Source organism: Topomyia yanbarensis, chromosome 2 (genome assembly GCF_030247195.1).
Source record: "Topomyia yanbarensis strain Yona2022 chromosome 2, ASM3024719v1, whole genome shotgun sequence".
NCBI classification, from domain to species: domain Eukaryota; kingdom Metazoa; phylum Arthropoda; class Insecta; order Diptera; family Culicidae; genus Topomyia; species Topomyia yanbarensis.
The window spans coordinates 116,998,966-117,026,824 of NC_080671.1; the positions used below are offsets into that span (position 1 = coordinate 116,998,966).

Genomic DNA, 27,859 nt, shown 5'->3' on the forward strand with positions numbered 1-27,859 from the left:
CCACATTGATGTAGTTTCTCTGAAAGAACATCAATGGAAACAGAGTCGAATGCTCCTTTTATGTCTAAGAACACAGACGCCATTTGTTCTTTCTTTGCGTAAGCTAGTTGGATTTCTGATGAAAGTAGCGCCAGACAATCATTCGTTCCCTTTCCCCTCCGAAAACCAAACTGGGTATCTGATAGCAAGCCGTTCGCCTCAACCCAATTGTCGAGACGTCGTAGGATAATTTTTTCCAACAATTTCCTGATGCAGGATAGCATTGCAATCGGTCGATACGAGTTATGGTCGGAGGCTGGTTTTCCCGGTTTTGGAATGGCGATAACTCTCACTTGTCTCCAGTCGTGCGGGACTATGTTCTGCTCAAGAAGCTTATTGAATAAATTCAACAAGCGTCTTTTTGCTAGGTCAGGCAGATTTTTCACCAAGTTGAATTTAATTCTGTCTGGACCCGGAGCATTATTGTTGCATGAGAGGAGTGCAATTGAAAATTCCATCATTGTCAAAGGCGAATCTATGGAATCGTTACTTGTGGGAGCATCGCGAATGATTTTCTGCGCAGGAGCAGAATCTGGACAAACTTTCTTGGCAAAATTAAATATCCAGCGATTCGAAAAATCTTCGCTTTCATTAGTTACGTTTCGATTCCTCATTCTTCTGGCTGTGTTCCAAAGAGTACTCATTGATGTTTCTCTTGACAAGCCATCAACGAAACGTCTCCAATAACTAGACTTTTTGGCACGACGGAGACTGTCAAATTTGTTTTGTAAAATCGAATAATTTTCAAAGTTTGCACGTGTACACCCTTTCCGTTTCATAATTTCTTTGTAAGTAACTTGTTTAGCTTCATATGCATCCGAGCACTCCTTGTCCCACCAGGGATTAGGAGGCCGGCTGTTCATTATCATGCCAGGATTGCATTTCGTTTGGGTTTGTTCTGCTGCTTCAATAATCAAACCCGCTAAAAATTCATATTCTTCGGTAGGTGGTAGCTCTTCCGTCGAAACAAGAGAAGTGGAAATTAAAGATTGGTATTTTTTCCAATCAATATTTCGTGTCAAGTCATAAGGTACATTGATTGAATTCGTGAGGCCTAATTCACTGCTAATTGAAATAACGACTGGCAAATGATCGCTACCGTGAGGATCAGGTACAACCTTCCACGTGCAATCTAACCGAAGTGATGTCGAGCATAGAGATAGATCTAATGCACTTGGTCGTGCGGGTGGTCTGGGAATGCGTGTTGCTTCGCCTGTATTTAAAACTGTCATATTGAGCTCGTCAAAAACATTGTATATCAAAGAGGATCGATTATCATTGAAGAGGGAACCCCACAATACTCCGTGCGAGTTGAAGTCTCCCAGTATCAGCCGCGGAGCAGCCATGGATTCCACTACCTCAAAAATCTGACGTTGTCCAATTTGAGCTTTGGGAGGTATATATATAGAAGCGATAGACATGTCTTTGCCTTTAATATTCGTTTGGACAGCTACAGCCTCAATGCCCGCAAACAAGGGGATGTTAGTTCTATAGAAAGGATAGCACTTTTTAATTCCTAGAAGCACTCCTCCATATGGGGTGTCTCGGTCTAGGCGAATAATGTTGAAATCATTCAAGTTGAAATTAATGTTTGAGGTAAGCCATGTTTCACATAAAGCAAAAGCATCGCATTTCAAATTATGCAGCAAAATTTTTAAGGAGTCAATTTTAGGTATGATACTTCTGCAATTCCACTGTAAAACAGTGATGGAATCTTTCATTGGAGGAGGTGAATTACCCATTGAAAGATACAATCGCTGCAAGGATGGGCCATTGAGCAATCAGCTGCTCTAAAAATGTTCTAATTGTTGGGAGGAACGCTGAAAGTATACTTTTTAGTGGTTCAGAAATATTGAATGCTTTGAAAATCCAATCAACAATTTCAGAAAATTTCAATAAACCTATCGCCGGTTGAGGCTCGGAGGAAGTTGAAGTTTTATTATTTCCAGTAATGGTGTTCTGTTTGGATTGTACATTACCAAAACCGGGAGGGACTGGCTTCGGTATTGCATCGGAATTCTTTAGCTTTGGCCGCAATTTATTTGTTGGAGGAGAAATTTTAAGGCCCTTGCTTGGCAGTTTGGGAAAAGAGGATTGTTTTCTTTTCCTGGATCCTCTAGGTAAAACAAATGATGTACCTTCGGACGCTTCGTCAGAGTCAGACTCTTTCGGCAATAGAATAGCGTATCTGTTTTCTGGGACCGTGGGTTCAGGAGTAGCATTTTTCTGCATAAGAGCGCTTAGATCTCTCCTTCAAGGATCGTTTAATTTTCTCCTCCCGCATTTTATATATGGGACATGCAAGGAGCTCGTGTGAAGTTTCTCCGCAATGTAAACATTTTTCTAAGTTTTTATTGCATGTATCCTCTTGATGAGGCCCCCCACATTTGCCACACCGTACCTTATTGGAACAGCAAGTGGCTGTGTGGCCAAGCTGTTTACAATTGAGGCAATTCATCACACGAGGGATGAAAAGGCGAACGGGGAGACGAATTTTATTAATGAGAACATGGCTAGGCAAAGCAGACCCAGCGAAAGTTACACGAAATGAATAGGATGGTCGGTAAACTTTTTTCTCTTCTTCAATTGATACTGAGTACAATTGCTTAACATCGAGTATTTTTACTTTATTAAGCAGGGTGTTCTTGAAACAACCAACACCATGCTTAAGTATATCCTCGGCAGTGAGGCTGGGTTCGGAGATGACTCCATCGCATTCTATATCGCGCGAAAGTATATAAACTTTATATTCACGCGTGAAGAGTTCGCAAGCTACTATCTCGTTAGCTTGTCTAATGTTATCAATGCTAACTCGAAGTTTATCTTTATTTACTTTCACGATCTCTGTTACAGCAGAAAATCGTGAAGTCAGATCCCGTGCAATTTGCACAAGGTTTAATGGCTTTCCTTTCCGCCTGAAGAAAACCTGCCAAGGTCCAGAAGACCCTTGGGGGTATAATTTTATTCTAAGGGGAGTTGAGGGAGGGGGATCAGAAGAGTTTTGCTCTTGTGAAATGGAGGATTCCATCTCACTATCCTCCATCTCGCCTACCATACACAGTAAGTAAATTAAATACTAACACTAGCAAAATTATATTAAAATCTACCTGTCCTTCGAAGAGTTGCAGATTCTCGCTGTCTTCCTCTGTCACGCTCGGGTTGAACACAGCGCAACCACCACTACCAAGATGGAGCCGCTGTTTACCTGTGGGTCCAGGGGTATTTCCTTACTATGCAGCGTGGCTAGGTACACAAATACACAAAAGCCCGTTTCTGCACTAGCACAGATGAATAAGTGATGATGAAACGAGACGCTTCACCAACAAGAAGCTCTGTCTCACTTAGCGCCGACTGTATGCAGCGTAACCACTACCACCACCAAGGTGGGGCCGCCGCTTACCTGTGGGTCCAGAGGTATTCCCCTACTACGCAGCGTGGCTAGGTACACAAATACTCAAAATCCCGTATCTGCACTAATACGGATGAATGAATGATGATGAAGCGAGCCGCTTCACCAACCAGATGCAGCTCTGTCTCACTCCGTCGCAAGCGCCGGTTGTATGCAGCGCAACCACTACTACCACCAAGGTGGGGCGCCGCTTACCTGAGACTTCGTTGCCTTCGCACCAACACTCGCTTATCGCGTGGTACCACCACCAAACGACCGCTCTCGCAACAAACAATCCTGCCTGTCTCCGCACCAACACGGCATCAAATACTGACACGGTACACAAACTTCTAGCCTATTCACGGCTTGCACAGCCTTGGTTGCTACAACCAATCAGCAAACACAACCTTTCAAGGCGAAGGCTAAAACTGTTATGACCTTAAAAGATTTTAAAGTCGGTCCGATTCTTGCAGAAATTCCTTTAAGAAGTACAAACGCCTCTTCCACTGCAATGATGCCAATATCATCCGCGAAGCCAAGAAGCAATTGAGATTTCGTAATGATAGTTTCATCTCATTATACACCAATCTTCGTACCGCTCGAATGTTGAAGGTAGAACAAGCATCATCCTGTTTAATTCCATCTAATGCCACAAACGAGTCAGATGTCTCAGCAGCTATCTTGACGACGCTTGATTTACCCCATCCAGCCTCGTACAATTCAGCTTAATCTGTTGTGTTCGTAAGCCATGTTCAAGCAATATCTGCCACAATGAATCGCTTTTTACAGAATCGTACCCTTAGTCTACAAACAGATCATGAGTCCGCAAGTTGTATTTCTGGAATTTATCCAGGATTTGTCGCAGGGTAAAAAGCTGGCTTGTCGTTGATCGTCCTTCTCAAAACCCACTTTGCTATTCGCCAACAAAGGATAGGACTAATGGACGTAGTTTTCCATACAGAACAAGAGAGAGTGGTATCTACATTACCAAAATAGTATACAAAATCTCAATATTTCCCGCTTTATAGATCAATTTACTCTGCCTTAACATTACCCATGCATGCTAAAAAATCTATATTTGTGTTCTAACTCCATTTATCTTCTTCCTTTTATTATCGACTTATTTTTCCTTTTATTACTATAACTTAAATCAGATTCATACCCACTCACTAACACGATAAAATGCATATTCTCTCCCATTCTAAACGTATAATCTCGCAATCTCTCCGATGTACGTTTACAAACGCTCGTGACCATCGCGATGAAACAAATCCGGTTACAAATACGAACATGCAATTGCAATCATCCACACATACTTACACTCGCGATCTTGCCAAAATTAAAACAACTCGGTAATTAAGTGAATGTTTTAGCATTTATAAATTTACAAACAAGGTCCCAAAGATTAACAAATCGCTCGCGCGATGATGAATCGGTTCCTTCCGGAAGTCTCTACCCTCGATCCTAGCAGCCTAGCCTCATGCCTTCAGTTGGACCAATAAAAATGTCGCTCAAATACACAAGATAACACGTTCCATGGCGACATGACCGGGAACTCTAGTGATATAGGAGAACTCACTCTCTTCTAGCATATGAACCGCACATTTAAAATGAAGTATAAGATTCACGATTCGCGCGCGATCACCCAAAAACAAACGCGAATATGTGAATGGATATACAATTATAAAATCGAATTTACATACACGAAGTCACATACATGCGATATGCACTTTAACATACTAATGCTTGAGCCCTTCGCGATCATCCACGCAACCTACACCCGCGATCTCGCTAACATGATAACATTTCGGTGATAAGGTGAACGTCTCAGCACTTTTCATTTTCGAACGCGGTCTCAAGCGTGAGCCGGTCACTTCCGGAAGTCTATCCTCGGTACTAACAGTCTAGACCCATGCCTTCAATTGGACCAATAAAAAAAGAAAGCTCTCATATCCACTGGACAACACGTTCCATAGCGACATGACCGGGAACTCTAGTGATATGGGGTGACTCATTCCCTGTCATACACTGGAAACTAACTATCAGAATGACAGTCCGCGTGACCACACGAGAATATGTGAATGGCCACACGATTACAAAATCGAATTTATACACGCAAGGTCACATCCACGCGAGCACACGTGGCAAACACGGTAAAATACGAACGCATAAGCCTTTTGTTTTAGTACTTACAAAGTTGAAAACGCTGTCTTAAGGGGTTATATACAAAGTTGGAACTCAAAAAATCGAAAAAAAAAATTGAATATTCTGAAAGTACATACTTTTGAAATTATCTGTGCGAAATTTCATCCAGATCGGGGCACAAGATTTCAAAGTACAGCCGTTCGCAGCGTGCTAGTTCTTCCGCGTATGAAGTTAACACAAAACTTTAAACGCAATTATGTCTAAACTAAGTTGTCTGAAAAGTGCAGTTGCGGTGAACGTGACATCACAAAAACTATTCTTCCGATTTTCATCATTTTTTTTTTGAATTGTTTGTATTTACATTCTCGTTACTTGAACGGTTCCTTTTTTATCCAAAATTTTTTGATTCTTTGCGATGAATTTTTGTTTAAAATTTTGAACACCACAAAACTCATTTTATGGGTTAACACGTTTTATTTGCAGAAAATAAAATTTATTGGAAAACCAATCCGTTTTAAAATAATATTGAAGGTTGGCGGAGTTATGGCCCATTCCCCGTAGCGAGTTTTTTTGGCAGAGGTTTGCGGTGAACGCTCTCCAAGCCGAACCGCTCAACTGAAATCAAAAAACTAAAAAGATTATTGAAGAAAAATGTATTGAGGTGTACTTGCCACAATGCATTTTTCTTCAATAATCTTTTTAGTTTTTTGATTTCAGTTGAGCGGTTCGGCTTGGAGAGCGTTCACCGCAAACCTCTGCCAAAAAAACTCGCTACGGGGAATGGGCCATAACTCCGCCAACCTTCAATATTATTTTCAATTCAACTTGTTTTTTCGAACTTCGATAGCACTACCAACGAGCCGTCTTTTGCTTTTCCATAAAATAATTGCATAAAGCGCTTTAAAAAATCACGAACTTAGCTCTCTTTTTCGCCACAACTTTGTATATAACCCCTTAAACGCGAATCCACAAGCGTCAAATCAAAAATAATGTTCATATCCATTAGGCAACACGTTCCATGGCGACATGACCGGGAACTCTAATATCAGATTCACGGTCCGCGCGTGATCATCCAAAAACACGCGAATACGCGAAAGGCTCACGGTTATAAAATAGACGCGAACTTACGTACACGTTAGCACACGCGACATACAAACCCACACACGATCGAACACGTTAGCGTACAAATGCTCGAGTCCTTCGCGATGATACACGCGAATGAATATCACATTCAGAATCACGGCCCGCAGCAATTGGCCTTAAGCAGAGTTTTAGTGGGGGCCATTGCCTATCTCGTCTGCAATTGTAATGTGCGATTCTGACGGGGAGCCCTTCCGAGAACCTAGGTCTACAACTCTCGAAAAAATTAATAAATAAAGTGTGTAACATCGCCATAAGCTTCAATTGAATTTTATTTGAATCGATGTTTTGATTCTGGAGTGACGGGTTGAAGAGTGCAGATACACATCTAATTACCATATAAACCGGTATCGCTTTGATGTCTAGATGATACAAAAAATATTAAAATGACTAACCAAAATTTAAGCAGGATTTTTTAGTTCCAGAGGGCGGAGTAAGGGAAAATTCAGCAATGAATTTGTATGTTTCAGGCTTTAAAATGCACGAAATATGGAAATTTGTTGCAATCTCGAAAAAAAAATCTTAGTATTAATTTTTAAAGTATAAATCTATAAATAAAGCAAAATCAGATTTTAGAAAATTTTTCGAAAGCGACATGGAAAAACCAAAAAATATTTTCGACAGTGTTAGCATAAACCCGTACACATTTTTCGGATGGCAATTGCCAGTACCAGATATATCTGCTTCCAAGTTGTGTGCAAAGTATAACAAGCGCTCTTCACTCTGCTGTGTTGCGTAAGACATTGTTCGTGATTCTTTCCGATCTAAAACATAACTATTTTGTATAATTTTTCAACAACAACGAGAAAATAATGGCCCGTCATTTGTAGCTGAATTAATCATGCCGCACGTCGCCGCACACAGATATCGAAGACGTACGTAGCTTACGTTGTCCCGACCGCGCACGGACCAACATAGCTGTTGCAGATTTTGTCGCATTATCAAACGATACTGAATGGTAACGCGACAAGTTAGCTGCACATGTACATATTTATACATAAATCATTTGCAATTAATGGAGGCTAAAATTTTTGAAAAAAAAAAAGGATTTGAAAGTCATAAAAAATTTAAAAAAAATCGTAGAAACATAATGAAATTAAATTTTTTGGTTGTTTTCAGCAAATATCTTTGAATTCAACGGAATGGGATAAAGATTTTTAACCTGGGGACGGCTTAGCGTAGTTGGTAAATCGATTACCTTGTTCGCAGCTCACCTAGGTTCGAATCCCAACACCGCACATAGGGTTGGAGAATTTTCTTAAGAGATATATCTAACCCGAAGAGGCGAATGACCTTAATGTTAAAACCTCTATAAACGAAATAAAAAAATTAACCTTTTTGCCTTTCTCACTTTGAAAATCGACAACCTAATCCCGGCCAAAATTTTTATACCTAGCTAGGTTTTCTGGACCGCACTTCCCTTAGCGTATACTAAAATAAGGAGTTAAGCGGCCTTTAGACGTTCAATATTTTTGTCAATGCTAGAGAGTATTGATACTAGTATTGTACGTGTAATGGAAGTATTGACATATCGATGATGTGCATTTCAAATGGGATTGACGTATTGAAGCAATATCGTCAATACTGTGTATTAACAAATTATATTCTCCCATTCACAACATCCCTTCAACACGCCCCTCACACACCCCCATCTCTATCGCACACCATAAACCAATATAAGCTAGGGATACGGTTGGTGGTTACCTACTCTCCTAATTCAATATTATATCTATTTGTTTTTCAAAGACACCGATCCTTCATATGGACTTTTTGAAAAAATGGATTTCAGATCCCACTACTGGGTGCATTAATGATTGATATATTATCGCCAAGAGCAGAGGATTTTCTTCTACTGAAATTTTCTTAAAGGCATTCCATTACTAAAACGCAAAACTCGCGAATTAATTAATTTTGGTCAACTTTTTACAGTTCGGGGCCACTGTGCGTCAGTACCCAAAGAGGCTTTCACGCTTGGGCCCAGCTGTTAGTGAGTGGGTTTTTCTCGGGTCCACTTGGTTCGTTATTCTTCTACTGGCTCATTGAGGTATCGAGGTGACCCAATATCCGGCCGGTCTCGAAATCCTGCCATCATGACAAATTTACTCCATTAAGTATTTTCTATTAAATTTTTGGATGAAATTAGTTCAATGTTTGTTGTTTATATTATGAAATTTTGCATACGCGCCTAGAAAATGCGGATCTCTCCCACCATGCCTTTAGTAAGAAACTGGGACGACGGTAAATCGTGTTTTGAAATAGTAAAGGAAAGAAAAAAAAATCAAAATTGATCTTTGTATAGTGTGAAGGATCACTAGCAGCCAGTGGGCGCTTTCAAGAGGAATCCCAATAGTTCAGTGAGATCTGGTGAAAAACTGAATTTAATCAAAACTTGTATGCAAGTCCAAAAGGCGCCGATTCGCGATAAACGGCAGAATATTGAGAGAAAATCACGTGCACGGAAACTCTATACTCAGCTGTTGACGAAACCGCATTGCCTCATCATGGATATGGGGTTTATGTGAAAACAAATTTCCGCCAGTTTCCTGGTCTCCTTTTCTTCACTGGAAGTTAAAAAGTAGATATCTAAGTTTGTCAAAAAATTCATGATTTGGCAGGCAATTCGCTAATGTGGAAAGCGGAGCACTTCATTCGTGACAGATGGAATGGTCAACGGGCAGGTGTGTTTGAAGGAATTTCTCCAAAGCGTTTACTTCCACATCTGAGTTTTCACGATGGCCCTACACTATTTGTTGTCGTAGCTAGCCTTGAAAGATGTTCTAGAGTGGTACAAGTATAAGGATTACAAAGTATCTTCGAACGTGCCGGAACGGCGGGGCAAATTGAAGCAAGCACTCTGAAAGCCTCCTAAGGAAGTGAAATCGGAAGCAGAAATGAGGAAAAAATGTATTCCCATACAAAAATAGGTTGGCTCCAATTTTGTAGACTTTATGATCAGTGTCGAGAGGAAAGTACAAGTATTTGAATATGATTATGAATTGATTGAACGAATATGGAATATGGAAACAGTTTAATATTATGGTTAATTTAATTCTCTGAATGTAAGAAAACCATCGGGCGAAGATTATGACGAAACATCCATTGTGATGAAAATTGATTCCGTACACCATTTAGGCCTTGCCAAAAATTTAAAAAATCACATTTTCTCTTGTCATGCGTTGTACTGGGTGAACACTTTTGCTTGCTTTTTATACCGGCAACGCCAACCGACGCAACATGGCAGATGAGCGTTAATAAATCGTGAAGTGGTGGAAATTTATCATATATTTTTGAATAAGGGCTCTTCCAATATGTCCATTCATAATTATATCTAAAGGAAATCACTAAAAATGTGATTTGAATGTCGATTCTTAGTTCAAAACCAACTTGTCAGATTTTTATTCAATGCGGCCAGATATTAAATCAGCTCTCAACAGGAGGACGAAACGCCGCGCAAGATCCATCATTATCCTATTAAATAAAAATCTAGAAAAAATATTCAAGTTCCCATAAAGAAGTTCGCCGTTTAGATCGATAGTAAAATCGATAAATTCTCCTTTAAAGAATTCGGATGTATTCTAGCTGAAACTCGAAACAATGCTTTTTGAAACTAATGAGCCGGAATAAAAAAAAAAACAATTTTCAACATATTGATGTGATTCAAGGTTGAAACGAATGCAACTTGCGAGTTATGAATATTTGAAACTACAGCAGAAAAAGTGTTGTCAAAATGATGTTTCTCTATTAAAGAGACAAGTTTCAAGATTTGAACAAGTATGATTTGAAATAGTGATTCATTTGGATTAAAGTGTTCGAAACGATACCATTTAATACCAACATTTAAAGCCCACAGAAACCGATAACGCATTCACAGTTTATTTGCATTCTTTATTTACAGGTGTTCAGCTCCATCATCACCTATCTTGTTATACTGATACAATTCAAGCAACTCGAGAATGATTTGACTCAAAATGACCGAAACAGAACCGTAACAGGTGGCACCTAGAGGGGAAAAGAGAGAACCGGATTGATATCCATTCACATCTACTAAAAGTCATATCTGTAATTCAAGTGGCGATTTCGCAACAAAAAAAACGAACACGCTGTTTTCGAATGAACTGGCTGATACCGGCCAAAAGTTCTGCTGTTATCATCGATGAATTGCTAAAAATAAAAAAAATAAAGCGTGTGCTTGACTTCGGCGAAAAACCAGTTTAATCTGACTTGAATTACAGTGATCAGCATGAAGTGGCACGTTTTCTACAATCACCTGATTCATTGCCGCAGTCCAAGCCTTTTGATTTCCAGGACATCCAAAGATAAAAAACGAACAAAATATACATATCATACAATAAAACTAGGCTAATCAGTAAAGTGGGAAAACAAGGGAAAGGGTAGAATTGCACAGAAATATTCACTCATTTCATCTTGCCGCGTGTCTTATCTTAATAGTTGTATAGTGACGAGAGCATTTTGGCACAACAGAGATTAAACCGACAATGTTAGGCACTTACCGTATCTGCAATGTTAGTTGCACCTAGCACTTTGTTTACATAAAATCTACGCCATTTTTTGTACTCTGCCTTAATAACATTGCACTTCCGTTTCCAATATTTTCCTTCGAGTAAAATTGCCTGCAAGAGAATTAACATAATGCAACGATTAGGTCGTTCGATGAAGTTGATCGAAAATAATGTGACAAATTCCTTACCTGAGGTGTGTTGTGTACGTCTACGTCTAGAGGAGATGCAAATTGACAGACTAGAGTTTTTCGTTTCATGATAACTGTAACAAAAATAAAAATGTTGTCATTAATTCACTTGTTAAATGGAATAAATGTAAATATAAGATGGAATAATTGGTCTGTGTCAAGCCGATAATCGGAATATATGATTATTCTACACACCAAAAAAATCTGAATTTTATCGTTGACGTAATTGCAAACATGACACAATTCAACAAACCGTAATTTACGAAATGACAGAACATTACCGTGTTCCATTTAATTTTACATGAAACATATACTTTACATGCGCAATGACACAAAATTACACTTCCTACCATTCAGAACAAACGCTGTATGTGGAGTAAAATTACATGATTTACGAAATAAAACGTCATGTAAAATTAAAATCAAACGTAAAACTAAGTCATTTTTGATGCTCGTATATGTCATGGTCATGAGACGTAAATTTACACTATTTTTTCTAGGTGTGTAACCATTAAGAAATCATTGAACACTATCGAAGAAAAGATATTTATTTTTCTAATAAAAATTATTGTTTTCCAAACTATCCGAAACATTAAACTTTTTTTAATGGTGTTTACGTTCTTGGATCCGAGTGCGTTTGCCTAGATGTTTACATTTCATACATAAATAAACCGGATCCAAAAACGAAATCACCATTGTTAATTTTTAGCACAATTTGTGAACAGTAAGGGGCCATGCATAAATGACGTAGCATTTTGGGGGGTAGGGAGGGTATACCAAATTTGTGACGAAGTATGACGAGGGGGAGGGTAGGGTCAGAAGTTGCGCGACGTAGCATTAAGTGTAAAACCCATTGTTTAGAGAAAACATTGAGTTTTAAACAATGATCCTCCATTGCCAAGAGAAATGAATTTAAATTCAAACATGCGGTTTTTCATGAGGTAAATTTTACGATTCGCGGAATTACAGGTTCGCAAAAATACGAAAAGATTTTGTATGCGGATTTAACTTGCTACATTAGTTATCTAATGTTGTAACTAGTAGACTTAATTTGGAAGCTGAATTAAATTTTCAGTTCGGATTCAATCAAACAAAATTTAGTAATTTAGATGAACGTTTGGTTCTTAGAATCATTGGCAGCTGCACGATTGTTAACTGAGAGAACTTGACTTCATGCTCTCCTTTACATATAAAATTCAAAACAAAACTATCAACACTATATATTTGTCATAAAATGGGCTTATTTTGCACGCAATTTGCTGTTATAATGAAAATGTTGATAAAAGTCGTCAAAAATTTTGAAAGGAGATGTATTTAAAATAATTGAAAAAGATATGTAATTTTTTTTCATCACCCGAGCGCTTTGCATGGGACGAGGGGGAGGGGGTAGGTAAATGCTACGTTATTTACGATGAGGAGGTTAGAATTTTGTGACCAAATGCTACGTGGGGGGAGGCAGGGGTCAAAAATCGACGAAAAAATGCTACGTCATTTGTGTACGGCCCCTAATTTGAAATATATTTACCAAACGGAAACGTTTCTTCTGGCTTTTCTTGTACCGACTGCGCCGAATGACGCAAAATTCAGGAATTGTTCTACCCATTTTAAATATCATAAACTATTTTGAGAATTGCCTCGCTTGAAAAACTATGTCCCCTCACTATAGTCACAAAGTTAAGCCAAGTCCTAAATACTAAATCTTAATCCTAAACGCTTTTATCACGCCCACAAACGCTTTAATTTTGGTTCTTTTACAGACTTCACACCAGAAAAAAAAAATCAATAAAACACCCACGATATCACGAAGCCAAAATAAAACACTATCTCGAAAGAACACTTTCTATTTTAAAACCAAATTGGTAAAACTACGTAGCAACTGCTCAACTTGCTCAACTTGACCAACGAACTCCTGGTCCCGAAACCTCCGATGGGGAGCACCCGATGGCTGTAACTAATCTAAAGGTACTTTAATACACCGGGTTGCTAACAGACGAAACACGTTCGCTTCCTGCTTTCCGCGCGACTGTACTTTGAGCGATTAGCGCTTCCAACCGGTATCAGTACTGTCCTGCTGGCTAAAGTTAAGAGTAGGAAAAAATATAAGCGTACTGTACTCGAACAGTACTGATAACGTCTTGTTGAACAGGGGAAGATGGTAGTTTCATCTGCCGGTTGGACTTTGTTGGACATTTTTCGTTTGCAACAATACTGGTGCAAAAATACACGTGGAGGGTTTTTGAGCGATTAAAATAAAACGACAAAAGGGCAGATTTTGTATCAGCAAACATTTTTAAACGATTAAGAGTATGAAAATAGACTAAAAACTTCAAGTTTCAAATGCGGAGTGGGATCTCCCAACAGTGATATTACTTTGATTAACACACTGTCCGCATGAGTGCTTGAAAGTTTTCCTCAGACCAAGTCTCCGGAAAAAGAGTATTGCAACAGAATACGTTCCATTTACGTGGCAGAAAATAATTCCAAAATTCATACCCAAAGGTGGCCGCTTTAGCTATGAGGAGGTAAAGGCCTATAGACCGATCTCCGTACTTCTCAAATCAGTGAAACGTTGAATAGACCACAACATTTGAGATGTTAGTTTGGACGAGTACCCGCTTCATAGAATGCAGCAAGAGTATCAGTGGGGAAGTGTACTATCACCCCAGTCCACAATGTTGTTTAAAACATTGAAACGGATTTTTTGCAGAAGTTCTACAGCTGGGGCTTTTTTTTTTTTTTTCTAAATATTGCTTTTTGACAACGTGTCTTTCGAATCCATTTTGAAAGCCGCATGGGGTCATGGAGTACTCTTATTTATTATGAACTGGATACACGTAATGCTTAGCAACTGACATATGTGCTCATCGTTAAGAGATTAGGAAACTCAGTGTCTGCGTGGGGATGTGTTCAAGGTGGTGTGCTGTCACCCATTTTATGAAATCTTTTTACGGATGGCTTACTGAGGAAACTTAATGAACTTGGGTTTCCGACATCAGCGAAATCAGTTAATCTAAATAAAACATCAATGGTGCGTTTCACGCAACGAAGAATTGCGACAAGCACGTCCGTTGCAATTCTTTGACTGAAATTATTGTCGCAGATCAAATAAAGTACGTTATTTAATTATTTATTTATTTATAATAAAGTACGTTATTGACTCAAAACTATATTGGTCTGCACACGACGATGTCAGAATCAAGAAAACTTTCAGGGTCTTCCACCAAAGCAGACGACCATGCGGAAAATCATGGAGACTCAAACTCATGTATAGCCATTAGATCTAATGGAATGGAAATGGATTGACGGTCGAATTGTCACAAACAAGCGCTGCAACTAACTTTGTCGATCTAGAACCAGTTCTACCACTGGCGATAAGTTGGATAAAGCACAAGATTTGCTCTTGGGCTGCATCCAAACATTAACTTAACTGCCCATAAAAGCATAAGAGTCCCATATTGAAAAACAGCAAGCCGAGAAAAACACTATTGAAGATTTACATTCTCATTGAGCCTTATGGATGGGACAACCATGTTTTGGTATTTTTTCGGTATTTTCATAACAAACCTGGTAATCTTATTTGTTCATTGTGATTCGGTGGTGATACAGAGTACAATCCAACAGATAACACATTTTCGTCAAAAATCCATATGGGACTCTTATGCTTTTATGGGCAGTTAAGGGGTTACCTATAATTGAATTGTGAAAAGGATGAACTTTTATATTCACCTTGGCTATGATTAAACTTGTTTGTTTCATAATTTTTGGTTTTTCCTTTCATTGATATCAGCTATTACCATTGAAATCATACTCACATCACGAGATCCCAATGTCGGTTAGTTTGGTGGCTTTGGCTCTCTCGGTACAAAATGGACATCATTTGTTTCATAACATGCCAAAACATGCATGACATAGTATCAAGAGGCCAAAACAGGCCAGAACAGCGAAAACGCATTATGTCTGCATAGAAGTAGTTACAATCGTTTCCATAAACACTCTTCCTGGTAGATAATCTTTTCCACCGTTTCGGCTGGTTCCAAGTTTTTGCCCATTCATTCACTGTTGCAGATGACTTGCTAAACCAAATATTATTTCGTACTTCTCTATCGTTCAGAATTACTTTGTTGCCTCATTTCGTCGCATATCAAAATATAGAGACATGCCATGAAGCTTGGTGGATTCTACCACATCCTTAGTTTGTGCTCCATTAGTACTTTAGGAAAATTTGATCCAATACTCACGATAAATTTTCAAAAAAGTGCTTAGCGCTTACATTCTGCTTATCACTGTGGTTTTGGAACAGTCAAACTTTGAACGACGTCAGTTCTTAACGACGCATCAAATTTTGTACAAACATTGATGATATTTTTATTCTCCTAGCAACAGTGCTAACAGAAAGGTCTGGCCTTTTTGTGAATGTTTGTCTCACTTTATAATCCATGTGGTCTGTTTTCTTGCATTTATTGTACTGGGCAATCGATTATTCGACGATTTTGAAACACTAAGGAAACAGTACTTGCAGACCAGCAACACTTTTTAAGAAATATTGTAAAGTAAATATTACTGATTTTCTTTTCGACCAGACATAATAATTTTTAAGCACACATTTCTTTCGACATAATTTTGGAAGCGCGTTAGGAATATTAATATATTATACATTTATAGAAAAAGCAGACATTAGTTATATTTAATTTTTGGGTAAATATTTCTAGAGATGTGAACATTTTTAGGAGTCTCGATTTCCTCGCTAACAAGCCCTTTGGGCTTTATCAGGAGGGTCAATATTCTTTCGGGAGTGACGAAATCAGACTGTTTGCGGTTTTGTGTAGTGATTGTATTTTCCATTTTCCTACATTTTTGCCCTCCTGTTCCTTTCCCATTAGAAATTTGATGAGAAAACATGGTAAGGCACAAATCTCCGAATAATGTGGGAAACGCACCACTGGATACAATTTCATTTGATTCCTGATTGCTTCATGGTTATGAACCCCTCGAGGGGTCACAGATAATCATATATGGAATAAAAATGACGATTTCGGATCCATTTATGGCACTTCAATATCTATGGAAAGGTTTCTTTATTTTTCGAGTGCTTAGTATTGTGATTAAAGGGGGTATATACTCAGGTAAAACAAATATTTTTTTCATTTGCGTTTAAATAGTTGAGCGTTTATAAAAAAAATGTAGTGGAACTCATTTTAAGAAACTTTATCAAAGCTACAAAATATATATCTCTTATGAGGAAAAAGTTATAAAATGAAACAGAAGTACAAATCGAGGTACTACCTTAAATTTTTTTGCTGCGGGTCAGATTCAATTATCCGTAGATTCGATTATCCGGGGAAAATGATTCGCTTTTCCGGGTGTTTCGAAAAAAAATCAAATTTCAACTAAATTCTAATATAAACGATTATAATGCTAATTCGATGTAATCCACCATATAGTCCTGATCTTGCACCATCAGATTACTATTTGTTTCGATCTTTGAAGAGCAGCTTGAACGGTAAAACTTTTACTGATGATGAAACTGTGAGATCGCACTTGATTAAGCTTATTTTCCTATAAAGATCAGAAGTTCTATGAACATGGAATTATGAAGTAACCAGAAAGATGGCAAAAGATCTTCGAATAAAATGGAAAATATATAATTGATTAAAGTTTATTCTATGTATCTTAACCCATTCATTCCTATGTTGTTTGTGGACAAAAATAAGCTGTAACTTTTCATTGTGGCAAGATTTGCTCACAAAAACAAGTAAGGCTAATAAATGTGACTATTACCTTTCATTTGAGTATTAATAGTTACAATGATCAGCTCTAAAACTGAAGGTATTGCAATTAATCTGATTGTATTCCGATGGAGCAGTGCTGCCAAGGACAGTTTACGTAGACGACGGAAAATGATTTTTTCATATATCTTTGTTATGTTGCAATATTATTGAAAACTGATAAAACTTATCAATTTAGACTGTCTTTGGCTACGTTTTCCACGCGATTGAACTATTGTAAATATTCTAGGAGAATTGTATTGAGCATTTCAAGGTAAAAATTGACCAGCTTCTAGCACTGCGAGGGAAGCACCTATCTTTATGAAAAAAGGTTTTTCGTGTTTCTTGGTCCCACTGTTTTCAAGAAAAAATAGTTTTGAAACCCTACATGTACTACGAAAAAGTTGGGCATGAAAGGGTTAACAGTGTTTTATTTGACAATAAAAATATGAATTAATTCTCAAATAACCCAATAAAATGTTATTATACCGACGTCGCTCGGTTGGTGTTTGGCACTCTCTTGGTATACTGATGACATGCTTCTCTAGATTCTGCAGCCCAAGACTTGTTTCAGGATTCTCATCGAAGTTCATATCACATAATTTTAAACGGCCGTATTTCAACGTTTTTCTCTGAATTTTGATGCAGGATTCTAGAGAAAAGCTTTTCAGAGGTCTGGCGGAATCCATTTCAAGGTGTAATTCTGCTGCAAATTATGACTTATTCAGGATACTGATAGAACCATGCTCATATTTTCAATGAAATCACGTGTGTAATTCTGATGAATATACTGCTGAAAATTCCGGCACAATTTGATGCAATATTGCCCATGTTGTTGATAAAAAACCACGTTTCTAACGTTTAGACAATGTATTTTTAAAGCGACGAGTAAGACTAATAACTGTGATTATTTAACCCATTATTGCCCAACTTATTTTTCACTCGCATCACAAATTGAGTTTTCCGATCGGAAAAAAATGATGTGGTCATTCCAGTAAAATTATTTTTGTACTTAGCTGATATAGTAAGGAACAACCAGTGAAAATTTCAGAATAATCGATTAATTGGTTCCTGAGATATCGTGATCGCCGCGAATTAACTTTTCAACAAAATACAACTCCGAGATAATCGAGCTTTACTGTCGGTGCAGCGAGTCAACGGTCTAACGTATCAAACACTACGCACCGCCTACGAGTGGTCAATGGGTAGCGGTCTATAAATAGCTGTAATTCAAGTTGTAGTATTCCGATCTTAATGAAATTTTGAGAAAATTTTCCTCGGCGTATGTAGTTTTAGAATATCTAATTTACAAAAATTCGATTTTTTTCATCCCGACAAAAATTCGCAACCCCTTAAGGGAAAACAGAATAAAAACAAAACATAAACACCGGTTTAACCACTTTAACTTCTCTAAACGTATTCTGCAAGAGTATATGAGCAATATTAACTCATTTATAATGCCTGTTCTGCATTATTGCTTGAGTAATAGGAGTTATTCTCAGCACCTACTATATATAGTAGGTTGGGCAATAATGGGTTAATTTGAACACTAGCATAAAAGTTATAAGTATTATCAGTAGATTTAGTTATTGCAATTAGTCTGAATGGGTTCCGATAGAGCAGTGTTGCCAGGGACAATTTCTGTTAACGATGAAAAATGAAATTTTATAATGTTTTTATTGTCTGGCAATAATATTGAAAACTGAAAAAAAGACTTCCATGCAATTGGACTAAATGCTTTGAAAAGTTTTTATCTGTTTATTTGACACAGCCCAACGCGTTAGTATAAATGAGACAGACCTCATTTAATATTTTACAATATGTAAAAAGAAAGAATAGAATATAATTTATTTGTTTCTTTGTAGAAGCTTGTTGACGCAGCTTGCTGCTGCGTGTTGTAACTCTTGCCCTTGGCAATGAAGCGTTAGCTGCGTTATTTATCGCATCTTGGGGTCTTCTAGTTTGTGTCTTAGTCTGATGGGTCGTTATTTTGCGTCCGTCTTTTTCGGCATTCGCTTCATTGTTGTTGTTGCTGGTTATTGGCTTAGACGCTATCGTTGTTGAAAGGATATTTCCATATCAACTTTTGAATAGGGCTAATAAGATTTGGAAAAAAAAACTTTGGTTCTGCTGATTTCTCTTAATTTGTTATAATTTCAACAAAGAAAACATTTGAAATTGATTCTACCAAGGGTAAAGATGTTGATTCATGTGTATCTTTCATGGCAGCGGAATAATGAGCGAAATACGTTTGTTTACAAAAATATCATTAGCCCTTTTGAAGAATTAATATTGATTTGTTACTGCTTGAACCGGAGATGTTGATTTTGCAGCTGTTTGTTGTTTAGCGTAAGATGGTTGTGTGCTGATTTTAGTTGGATTAGTTGAATTTTTCGTAGCAGTTTCTGCGCAGGGTTTTCAGAGGGGTAGCGTCCTGAGATACTCGGTTTTGAAGCAATTTCATATATAAAAACCTGTTTTAATCCACCTAGCGGTGCAATTGTGCCTTTCTCATTTCTCTAAACTATGGCACGGAGGCTTTTTATGTTCAACATAATTGTGGAAATGTCCATTACATTCTTAGTACACTTTGCACTTATACACAATGGCATGCCAGCCACGAACTTGATGAGCTACGTGTCGACGGTGAAACACTTGAAACAAAAAAATATCATACTACATTAGCCTAATCAGCATTAGATCAATGTTATCTGCTTGCTAACTCATTTTGTCATGCGGGGATGGGTATGTGAGGAGGGCGAAAGTCCCATGAACGAACGACTCCCCAGCTTAAATTGGTATGCTTTGTAATATAGTGGTGGTTTAAAGATGATGGGTTAGAAAGGGAGGGGTATGAGGTGGTGGTCTGAGGGGTGATTTAAGGAGATTTTTAAAGGAGGGGAGTGAACAGTAGAGGGGGAGTGTAACCCCTCTCCGTAAACCATCAACTACGCCCCTGTTAAAATCCAGAAACCTTAAGCGAGTCGAAAAAAAAATTTGGCCGGGATTAGGTTGACGTTTTTCAGAGTGATTGCATAACCTTTCTATATGAGAAAGGCAAAAATGTGCAAAATCCACAAAAGTGAATCTTCGTCAAATTTTTTTCGTGTTTGCATCAAATCTCGACGTTTTATGCACCTTGAATACATTTAGCATCAAAAATAAAAATTCTATTTTTAATTTTTCCTATAGTTTTTATGAGAAATTTCTGTGTGGCCGCACTCTGAAACCCGTAATTCCGGAACCAGAATTCCGATCGATCCAAAATTCAATAGCAGCCGATGGGAAGGTTGCACCTTTCATTTGAGACTAAGTTTGGGCAAATCGGTCCAGCCATCTTTGAGAAAAATGAGTGACATTATTTGACACATACGCACATACATACACACACACACACATACACACACACATACATACACACATACACACACACATACAGACTTTTTCCGATCTCGACGAACTGAGTCGAATGGGATATGACACTCGGCCCTCCGGGCCGGGATTAGGTTGACGTTTTTCAGAGTGATTGCATAACCTTTCTATATGAGAAAGGCAAAACGCAAGCGCATAACAATAAAAAACTAAAATGAGTATTCTAAGTTCACGCATAATTAACCGTGAAGTAGATGAGAAATGATGAAAAACTACGTTTTTGGTTTGCTTCTAGTAGATCAGGGTCGATATTTAAGTTCGTTTGAAGATTTTCTCAATTTTGGCCAATTAAAATGAATTTTTGTATGAGAAAATGTGTGAGGAACACGATGGCATTAGAATTTTCAAAATTAAAATTTTAAATGTGTTGAGATAAAAATTACTTTTAATATTTAACTGAATAAATCGTATAGTTGACAACACTGCCGCCAAAAATTAATATTTTTTTCTAGACTCCTTAAATAATTTTCTTCAAAAATCATCTTGCGGTGTGATTTTAGAGTAAATAGAATTGGAGATATGATCAAAAGAATATCAAGGGTTTTGGTAATTTGTCAAAACGGGGTGCTCCCATAGTCCGAGGGGTAGTTCAATTGACACAAAAATTTGGGTTTTTATGTATTGGCCCTAAATGAACAATTCCTCCAAATTTGGTTGAAAGCCGTGAAGGTAGATTTCAAGTTTGCATCTTTTTTGATCACATCGCGCGGAATGACCCATGTTGTTTGCGCAGTAGATACCGACCGATTTTTTACTCTGCAAAGTAGACAAAGCGACACATGGGTAGGAATCTGCAAAACTGAGACCCCCCCAAAACGATTAGTGCCATTTTTGAGACAGAACGATCAAAAACCATTGTTTTGGTCTGATTTGGCTTCATGCCACTACTCCAAATCCGCATAGGAGTGGTATGCGGCTAAATCGATGGATTTTGTGCCGAATGACACGAACATACTAACCTGTTCTGAACTCCGTCCGAACGAAACGGAAGGACGAAAAGAAAAGGACAAAGTGGAAAAAACTTAGAAAACGTACAAGAAATGACACGACAGGTTTTGATGGAGGTCGTCAAACGCTAATGTCGGGCATTGTACTCAAACTCATACTAAAATTTAATCGACGCATGAAAACTGAAATAAATACATATACTGAACTACTGTAAAATTATTATTATTATTGTTTATTGGGGCTTTAACCTCACTAGGTCATTCGACCCAACTACTGTAAAACTTTGTTTTCATTTCGATTTACTATTATTGATGAGACTGCTGATTCAATTTTAGCTATCTGTCTTGTTTGGTTTCGCAAAGCGGTTGGCTTAGTCTCGTGTAAATGTCTTAAGTATTTATTTTTTTTGTCTATAAGGGTGGACGATAAAATTCTGAAGTTCTGTTGTACAAGTATAATCTAGCGGGGTTATCAGTCAAATAAGGGTGTGAATAACGTATCACGGTGTTCCTAAAACCGTTATTAACTAAAAAAAATGACCATAAATTTGGCATACGGCATTCGAAAGATACAGTATCCAAGCATCTTCTCAGTGAATTTCAAAATGATCCATCGAGGGATTCGAGGGATATGGCGATTTGAAGTTTTATGATACGTTTCATAAGGCTACCAGCAAACACCCACGGGTTTGGTCCAATCTCTATAAACAAAAAAATATTTGTCTACTTATTTAGTACATGGCATTCGAAAGATATAGTAATCAAGTATATCCCTTGCAAGTTTGAAAATAATTCATTGACGGAATCGAAAGTTATAACGGTTTGGATGTGGTATGCGGTCATAGATGGGTTTTCTACCAGACTTCAAGCGTGAATCCATGTTTGTCCATTGACTATTTAGATCGTTTATACGTGTCGCGATTTTTAAAGGAAACCCTTGCGATTTAATTACATAAATATAATGTACAAATGGCGTTATTTATATGGTGCACTGAAAAAATATGAAAATAGGGTTGTCTACCAAACGTTAAATATAATGTGTAAATTAAAAAAAATAGATGAAAGTTGGAATCTTTACTTCAAAAGGCCATATCTCAATGGTATGTTGACTGATTCTAATTATTTTTTCATTATTGAACAGGTAGACATTTCATCGTTAATTTTCATCAAGAAGAATATAAAATAGAGTTGTCTACATAAATAAATAGACAATATAATTGGTCTCAACTATATGTATTATAATTATTTAGTGATTATTTTTGTATTAAAAATAGCGGCCTATCAATTTTTATATACTAGTTGATTGCAATTGCTGTTTACTACAAATTATGGATATATGGAATGTTAAAACTAACACAGTCGTGATTCGCTGGTCCCTCAATTTTTAACAGGAGCCGCTTTTTAGTTGGACCTCCGCTAGTTGGTCCATTGTATGTCTGAATGTCAAATTCTTATGTTAAATTCAATTCGACAATAAAACTGACAATAGTTAGAGATATAAGCAGATGAACTTGTACTAATAACATCCCCTTTGATCCCCCTACTAATAACATCCCCCAGTTCTAACATCTGTCAACCCAACCAGCGAATCACGATTTGTACAAAATTTACAACAAAAACCGTATCATAACATAAATTGATCTGAATCAGCAAATACCTTCATATTTTTGAATATATGTATCGAATTTATGGTTTTATTTTTCCATGATTTGTAGTTTGCGTTCGTTGCATTCAACTAATGCATAGAAATTGATAGGTCGTCGTTTTGAATATAAAGATATTTACTAAATAGTGATAATACATATAGTTGAGAATAATTAAGTTGTCTATTGTTTGACAAAGCCAACTCTATTTTATATTCTTCTTGATGAAAATTAACGATGAAACGTCTACCTATTCAATAATGAAAAAATCATTAGAATCAGTCAACATACCATTGATATATGGCCTTTTGAAGTAAACATTCCAACTTTCATCTATTTTTTTGTTAAATTACACAATAGATTTAACGTTTGGTAGACAATCCTATTTTCATATTTTTTTAGTGCTCCATATTAATAACACCATTTATACATTATATTTATGTAATAAAATGGTAAGGGTTTCCTTTAAAAATCATGACACGTATAAACGATCTAAATAGTCAATGGAAAAACATGGATTCACGCTTGAAGTCTGGTAGAAAACCCATCTATGACCGCATACCACATCCAAACCGTTATAACTTTCGATTCCGTCAATGGAATATTTTCAAACTTGCAAGGGATATACTTGATTACTATATCTTTCGAATATCATGTACTAAATAAGTAGACAAATAATTTTTTGTTTATAGAGATTGGACCAAACCCGTGGGTGTTTGCTGGTAGCCTTGTGAAACGTATCATAAAACTTCAAATCGCCATATCTCTCGAATCCCTCGATGAATCATTTTGAAATTCACTGAGAAGATGCTTGGATACTGTATCTTTCGAAAGCCGTATGCCAAATTTATGGTCATTTTTTTTAGTTAATAACGGTTTTAGGAACACCGTGCGTATAGCTTATAATCATATTTTCGTTTTAACTTATTTATAGCAAAGAGTGATGGAGCAATTGCAAAAACAAGGAGTACCGTGGAAGGGACTTGATTGTATGAAAATATTGCAAATGACTTCAAAAATCAACATCTTGATAACATTTTGTGCGTCAAATTACGAACTCATTCAATTTGCATCGGTCGGAGATTAAATTTTCACGTTAATTTGATTCGTTCACGCTCGGGTGTTTCTTGTACATTACTAGCTAATACCCATCGCGCGTTGCTGCGATTTTCAACGAAATAGGAGGAAAACACAATTTGTTCCGTAGTGCCATCTGGCGGGCAGATAATCCCCAACCAATAGCACACAAACACGCTCCATCACAAATGCCTACTGTGTATAAATTTTCACGAAAATCGGTTAAGCCGTTTGGGAGTCTATAAATCATATACATACAAACTATGACTTTTATATATATAGATTTCTTTTTCTTTACTTGTTTCTTGAGATTAACTAATACACGTTAATACATACATTGCATGTGCCAGCATCGCCAGATAACGTTGTTCAGACGGATTTTCTCCTTCCATCGCAGACGAATGCCCTTGAACGGATTCCATTTGGGCGATGTTAATTTTTGTCTGAAAAGAAAATACAAATCATCGATGTTAGTTAAGGGTTTATTGACGAAGCCAAACAAACGATGTGGATATTAAGTGACGATAAATAGATTTACGGCACTTGAACGTTTTCAATTAGTATTCCATAATATTGCTAAGGAACTTCTTACTGCGCCTGTATAGGAAAAGGTTTGATTGTACTATTTGAAAATCGCTATTCAACGAAAGTTTCTGTTACAGGGTGATGAGCCCATTTGCGCCATGTTTCTATTATCACCCTACCCATTTGAAGCCGTTGGTTAGAGCAGTCTTCTATCTTTTTTCAACGTATTGAGTCAAATTGTAGCGCAACAATAGGGACACTCAATTCGAGATTTCGTTGCGCTCAAACACGAGAATTTCACTGTTTTCAGTGCATTTGTGTTATTATATTGGTTCTTAACAACGAAGCAAAGCTGTTGATGTCAATTTTTACGTATTCCATTAATTGTAGGGCGAGAAATTATCGAATTAGTGAGGCACCTTGCTTAGTATGGTGAAAATAGGCACTTCACCCTAGCTGATTTTGATACGCAGTTGCTAAGAATAATAAATCATGCGATGTGATGGCCAGAAGATTGACAAAGCAACCACCTTTGAAGATTTGCAAGCTCATCTTCCGTACTTTCTATTTCATCAGAAATCCAAAAGTAAGCTTCAGGGCGTTCTTTAAAAATAATTTTCAATTATATCGTGTTTGTAGTTTCTATTTTAACTGTCGCTTAGGTTCAAGACTATTCCAGGACGCATAATTCGTTGGTAGACCTCGACTACAGAACTAAAGTTATTAGAAATTCTATTTTAAAGCTTTGATTTTTACAAATTACGTTATCTTCAATTAGGGTACTTAATACCGTTGCAGCCATATGCAATACCATACTTTTCGGTATACATCACCAAAAAATGACAGTGACGATATTTTTACGACTTGCATAATCTATTTAAAAATAGTCTATTCCTTGTAAAAATGCTTATAACATTCTGGTGACAAAAACTAACGGTTAGATATCTTGAGACAAACTGTTTTTCATCAAAATATTTGAATCCTAAAGAGATATCAAAACCGCAAAAGATATAAATAAAACCATTTTTTAAGGAACATCCTGATTTTTTGTTAGCTTCTTATAAAATGTAAAATACAAGAAATCGAACTACTGATATCTTCGACAAAGTTTTTGAAAATATGAATGTCTTCAAATTTTTAAAAACTTTGAAATTACATCCCAAACCATTCAAAAGATCTTAAAAAGCAAAATCTCAAATTGTTAAATAAGAAACACCCTATTCTCTATTTAGGGAATAGTAGAGTCTTTTACTGCCTTTGTATGCAAAAGTGACGTAAATGCCACTTTGGTCAAAAATTCACTTTTTCGTATTTTTAAGTTTGCTACGAAAATCGGACTTCAAATAAAAATAAAAAATGACTTTTAAAACGCGAAAAACAAAGTGACGAAAGCATGTTTTTACCCGCACCATGCAAAACTAATTTCCTGAATAATATATTATTTATAAAATTTACGTCACTTTTGCATACAAGGGCAGTTTACAGCGCAAAATTTTACGCAACGACGCAATACTTTCATTTATATTGGTCATCGTTAAAGTAATGTAAACATATTGCTCAGGGGCAATAAATGAAAAACCAAATTTATATAACTTTAGCAGCTTTCATTTTTTGAATTCAAGAATTTTTTAAAACGAACATTTTTATGTAAAACATCAGAACTCTAGCGGGAAAAAATCTAAACACCTTTATCATCGAAAATTTATGCTTAGAAATCAATTTAGAGGGTTTTGAAAATTATATCGCCAACACAATTTTTCTTTTAATTTTATCCCAAATATTTTACGTGTAGTTATAACAACTGATCTTTAAAGAGTACTCTTAGTTTTTCGACGATAACAGTTATCCGCTCTAGTCCGCTATGAAAACTCCTCAAAGACATAATAAGCTTAAGTTGTATCAACTCTAAAAAACTGTTAGAGCTTACCCCAACACAGTAAACGAAAACATAAGTGCTATTGAATCTATTATCTTCGTAGTGCTCTGATCAACACTGCTGCTGAAAACGCCTACCGTTATACTACACCAGTGATTCGAGTATCAAGCTGTTCAACGTTCGACCCAACATCGTCACATAAGCAAGGTTTAATTATGACGTGAAGGGGGCGGCAGGCCAGTTACTGCAGAACTGGTAAACAACGAGCGTCGCGATAGTCCGACGCTCGATGACGACATAGTAGGTATGGCGAAACTGTAACTGCGCATACTAAACACAACGAGAGTAGGAACATGTGAGAGGGGTCATGCAATTTCAATTATTGAACCTACACTTGTACATTTGGGTAGTGGAATCGCAAACAAACGATACACATGTATGAGTACATCTGTATACCCACATGATATGGACAACTGAAACAAACATTTTCGTATGGGATGGGGGCACATCGCGATCGAGCAGTAAATCGGGGAATTCCAAGTGGCGTGCCCCTTTTCGCGGGCGCGTGTGCGCTCTCACCAAATCATTATTGGCGGAAACAAATGCAGAGGAATGGAATGCATTAGTGACCTTCGGAATAAAACTTGATGATCGGACAGAGAGTTTGATATTTTCATCGGTGGAAAAATAGTGTGACTAGGGTGACGAACGTATTTCGATGTTAATGAGCGGCAAATTTCGCAGAGTGTGTTGCACTGATACGAGCTTTTCTGCGAAAAAAATAAAAGGTTGTGCACAAGACATTTCCACGGTTTCTTCATAAAAAAAACTATTTAAAAATCCTGGCATGAACAATGAGAGAAACTCGAGTTTTAGCCAATAAAACATAACATAGTGGTCTGAATCAACAATCCAGGAGGATTTTGTAGCTAAACCATATATTTTTGAGCTACAATTTGTTCAGGACAATTAAACTGTATCAGCGTTCTTCAGTGTAGGTGATCTTATTGTTAAGATAATTCAAAAGTTATTTTCTGAATGTTGTGAGATAGAAGATTGCAGTCTTCAGCAACATTGTAGGGGAACTTATACCAAGCAACTTGGCCGAAGACGTCGTAGTTGTATCTCTAATGGTTTTTATTTTATAGCTATTTTAATTGAGGAACTGTTCCGA

At 37.1% G+C, this 27,859-nt stretch overlaps 2 protein-coding genes across 7 annotated transcripts in view; one reads left to right on the top strand and one right to left on the bottom strand.

Annotated features, from left to right (window-relative positions):
- Window positions 1-10,816, top strand: part of LOC131679294 (gustatory receptor 68a-like) — a 75,412-nt gene extending 64,596 nt beyond the window's left edge. For all 3 annotated transcript variants that reach the window (XM_058960000.1, XM_058959998.1, XM_058959999.1), the window contains exon 3: window positions 10,608-10,816. In XM_058960000.1, coding sequence (XP_058815983.1) covers window positions 10,608-10,715 — 108 coding nt within the window. In that variant the 3' untranslated portion in view covers window positions 10,716-10,816. The remainder of the gene's footprint in view (window positions 1-10,607) is intronic.
- LOC131679293 (MLX-interacting protein) overlaps window positions 1-27,859 on the bottom strand; it is a 178,574-nt gene that overhangs the window by 107,727 nt on the left and 42,988 nt on the right. For 3 of the 4 annotated variants that reach the window (XR_009303825.1, XR_009303824.1, XM_058959996.1), the window contains exons 3-5: window positions 24,621-24,727; window positions 11,421-11,494; window positions 11,224-11,343 (exon numbers count right to left, since the gene is read on the bottom strand). Coding sequence is in view for 2 of the 4 variants with exons in the window: in XM_058959996.1 (XP_058815979.1) it covers window positions 11,224-11,343; window positions 11,421-11,494; window positions 24,621-24,727 (301 nt within the window). In the remaining 2 variants the exon portion in view is untranslated. Of the gene's footprint in view, window positions 1-11,223; window positions 11,344-11,420; window positions 11,495-12,945; window positions 13,462-24,620; window positions 24,728-27,859 lie in introns of those variants that run through there. The other variant, XM_058959997.1, reaches the window with a different exon arrangement.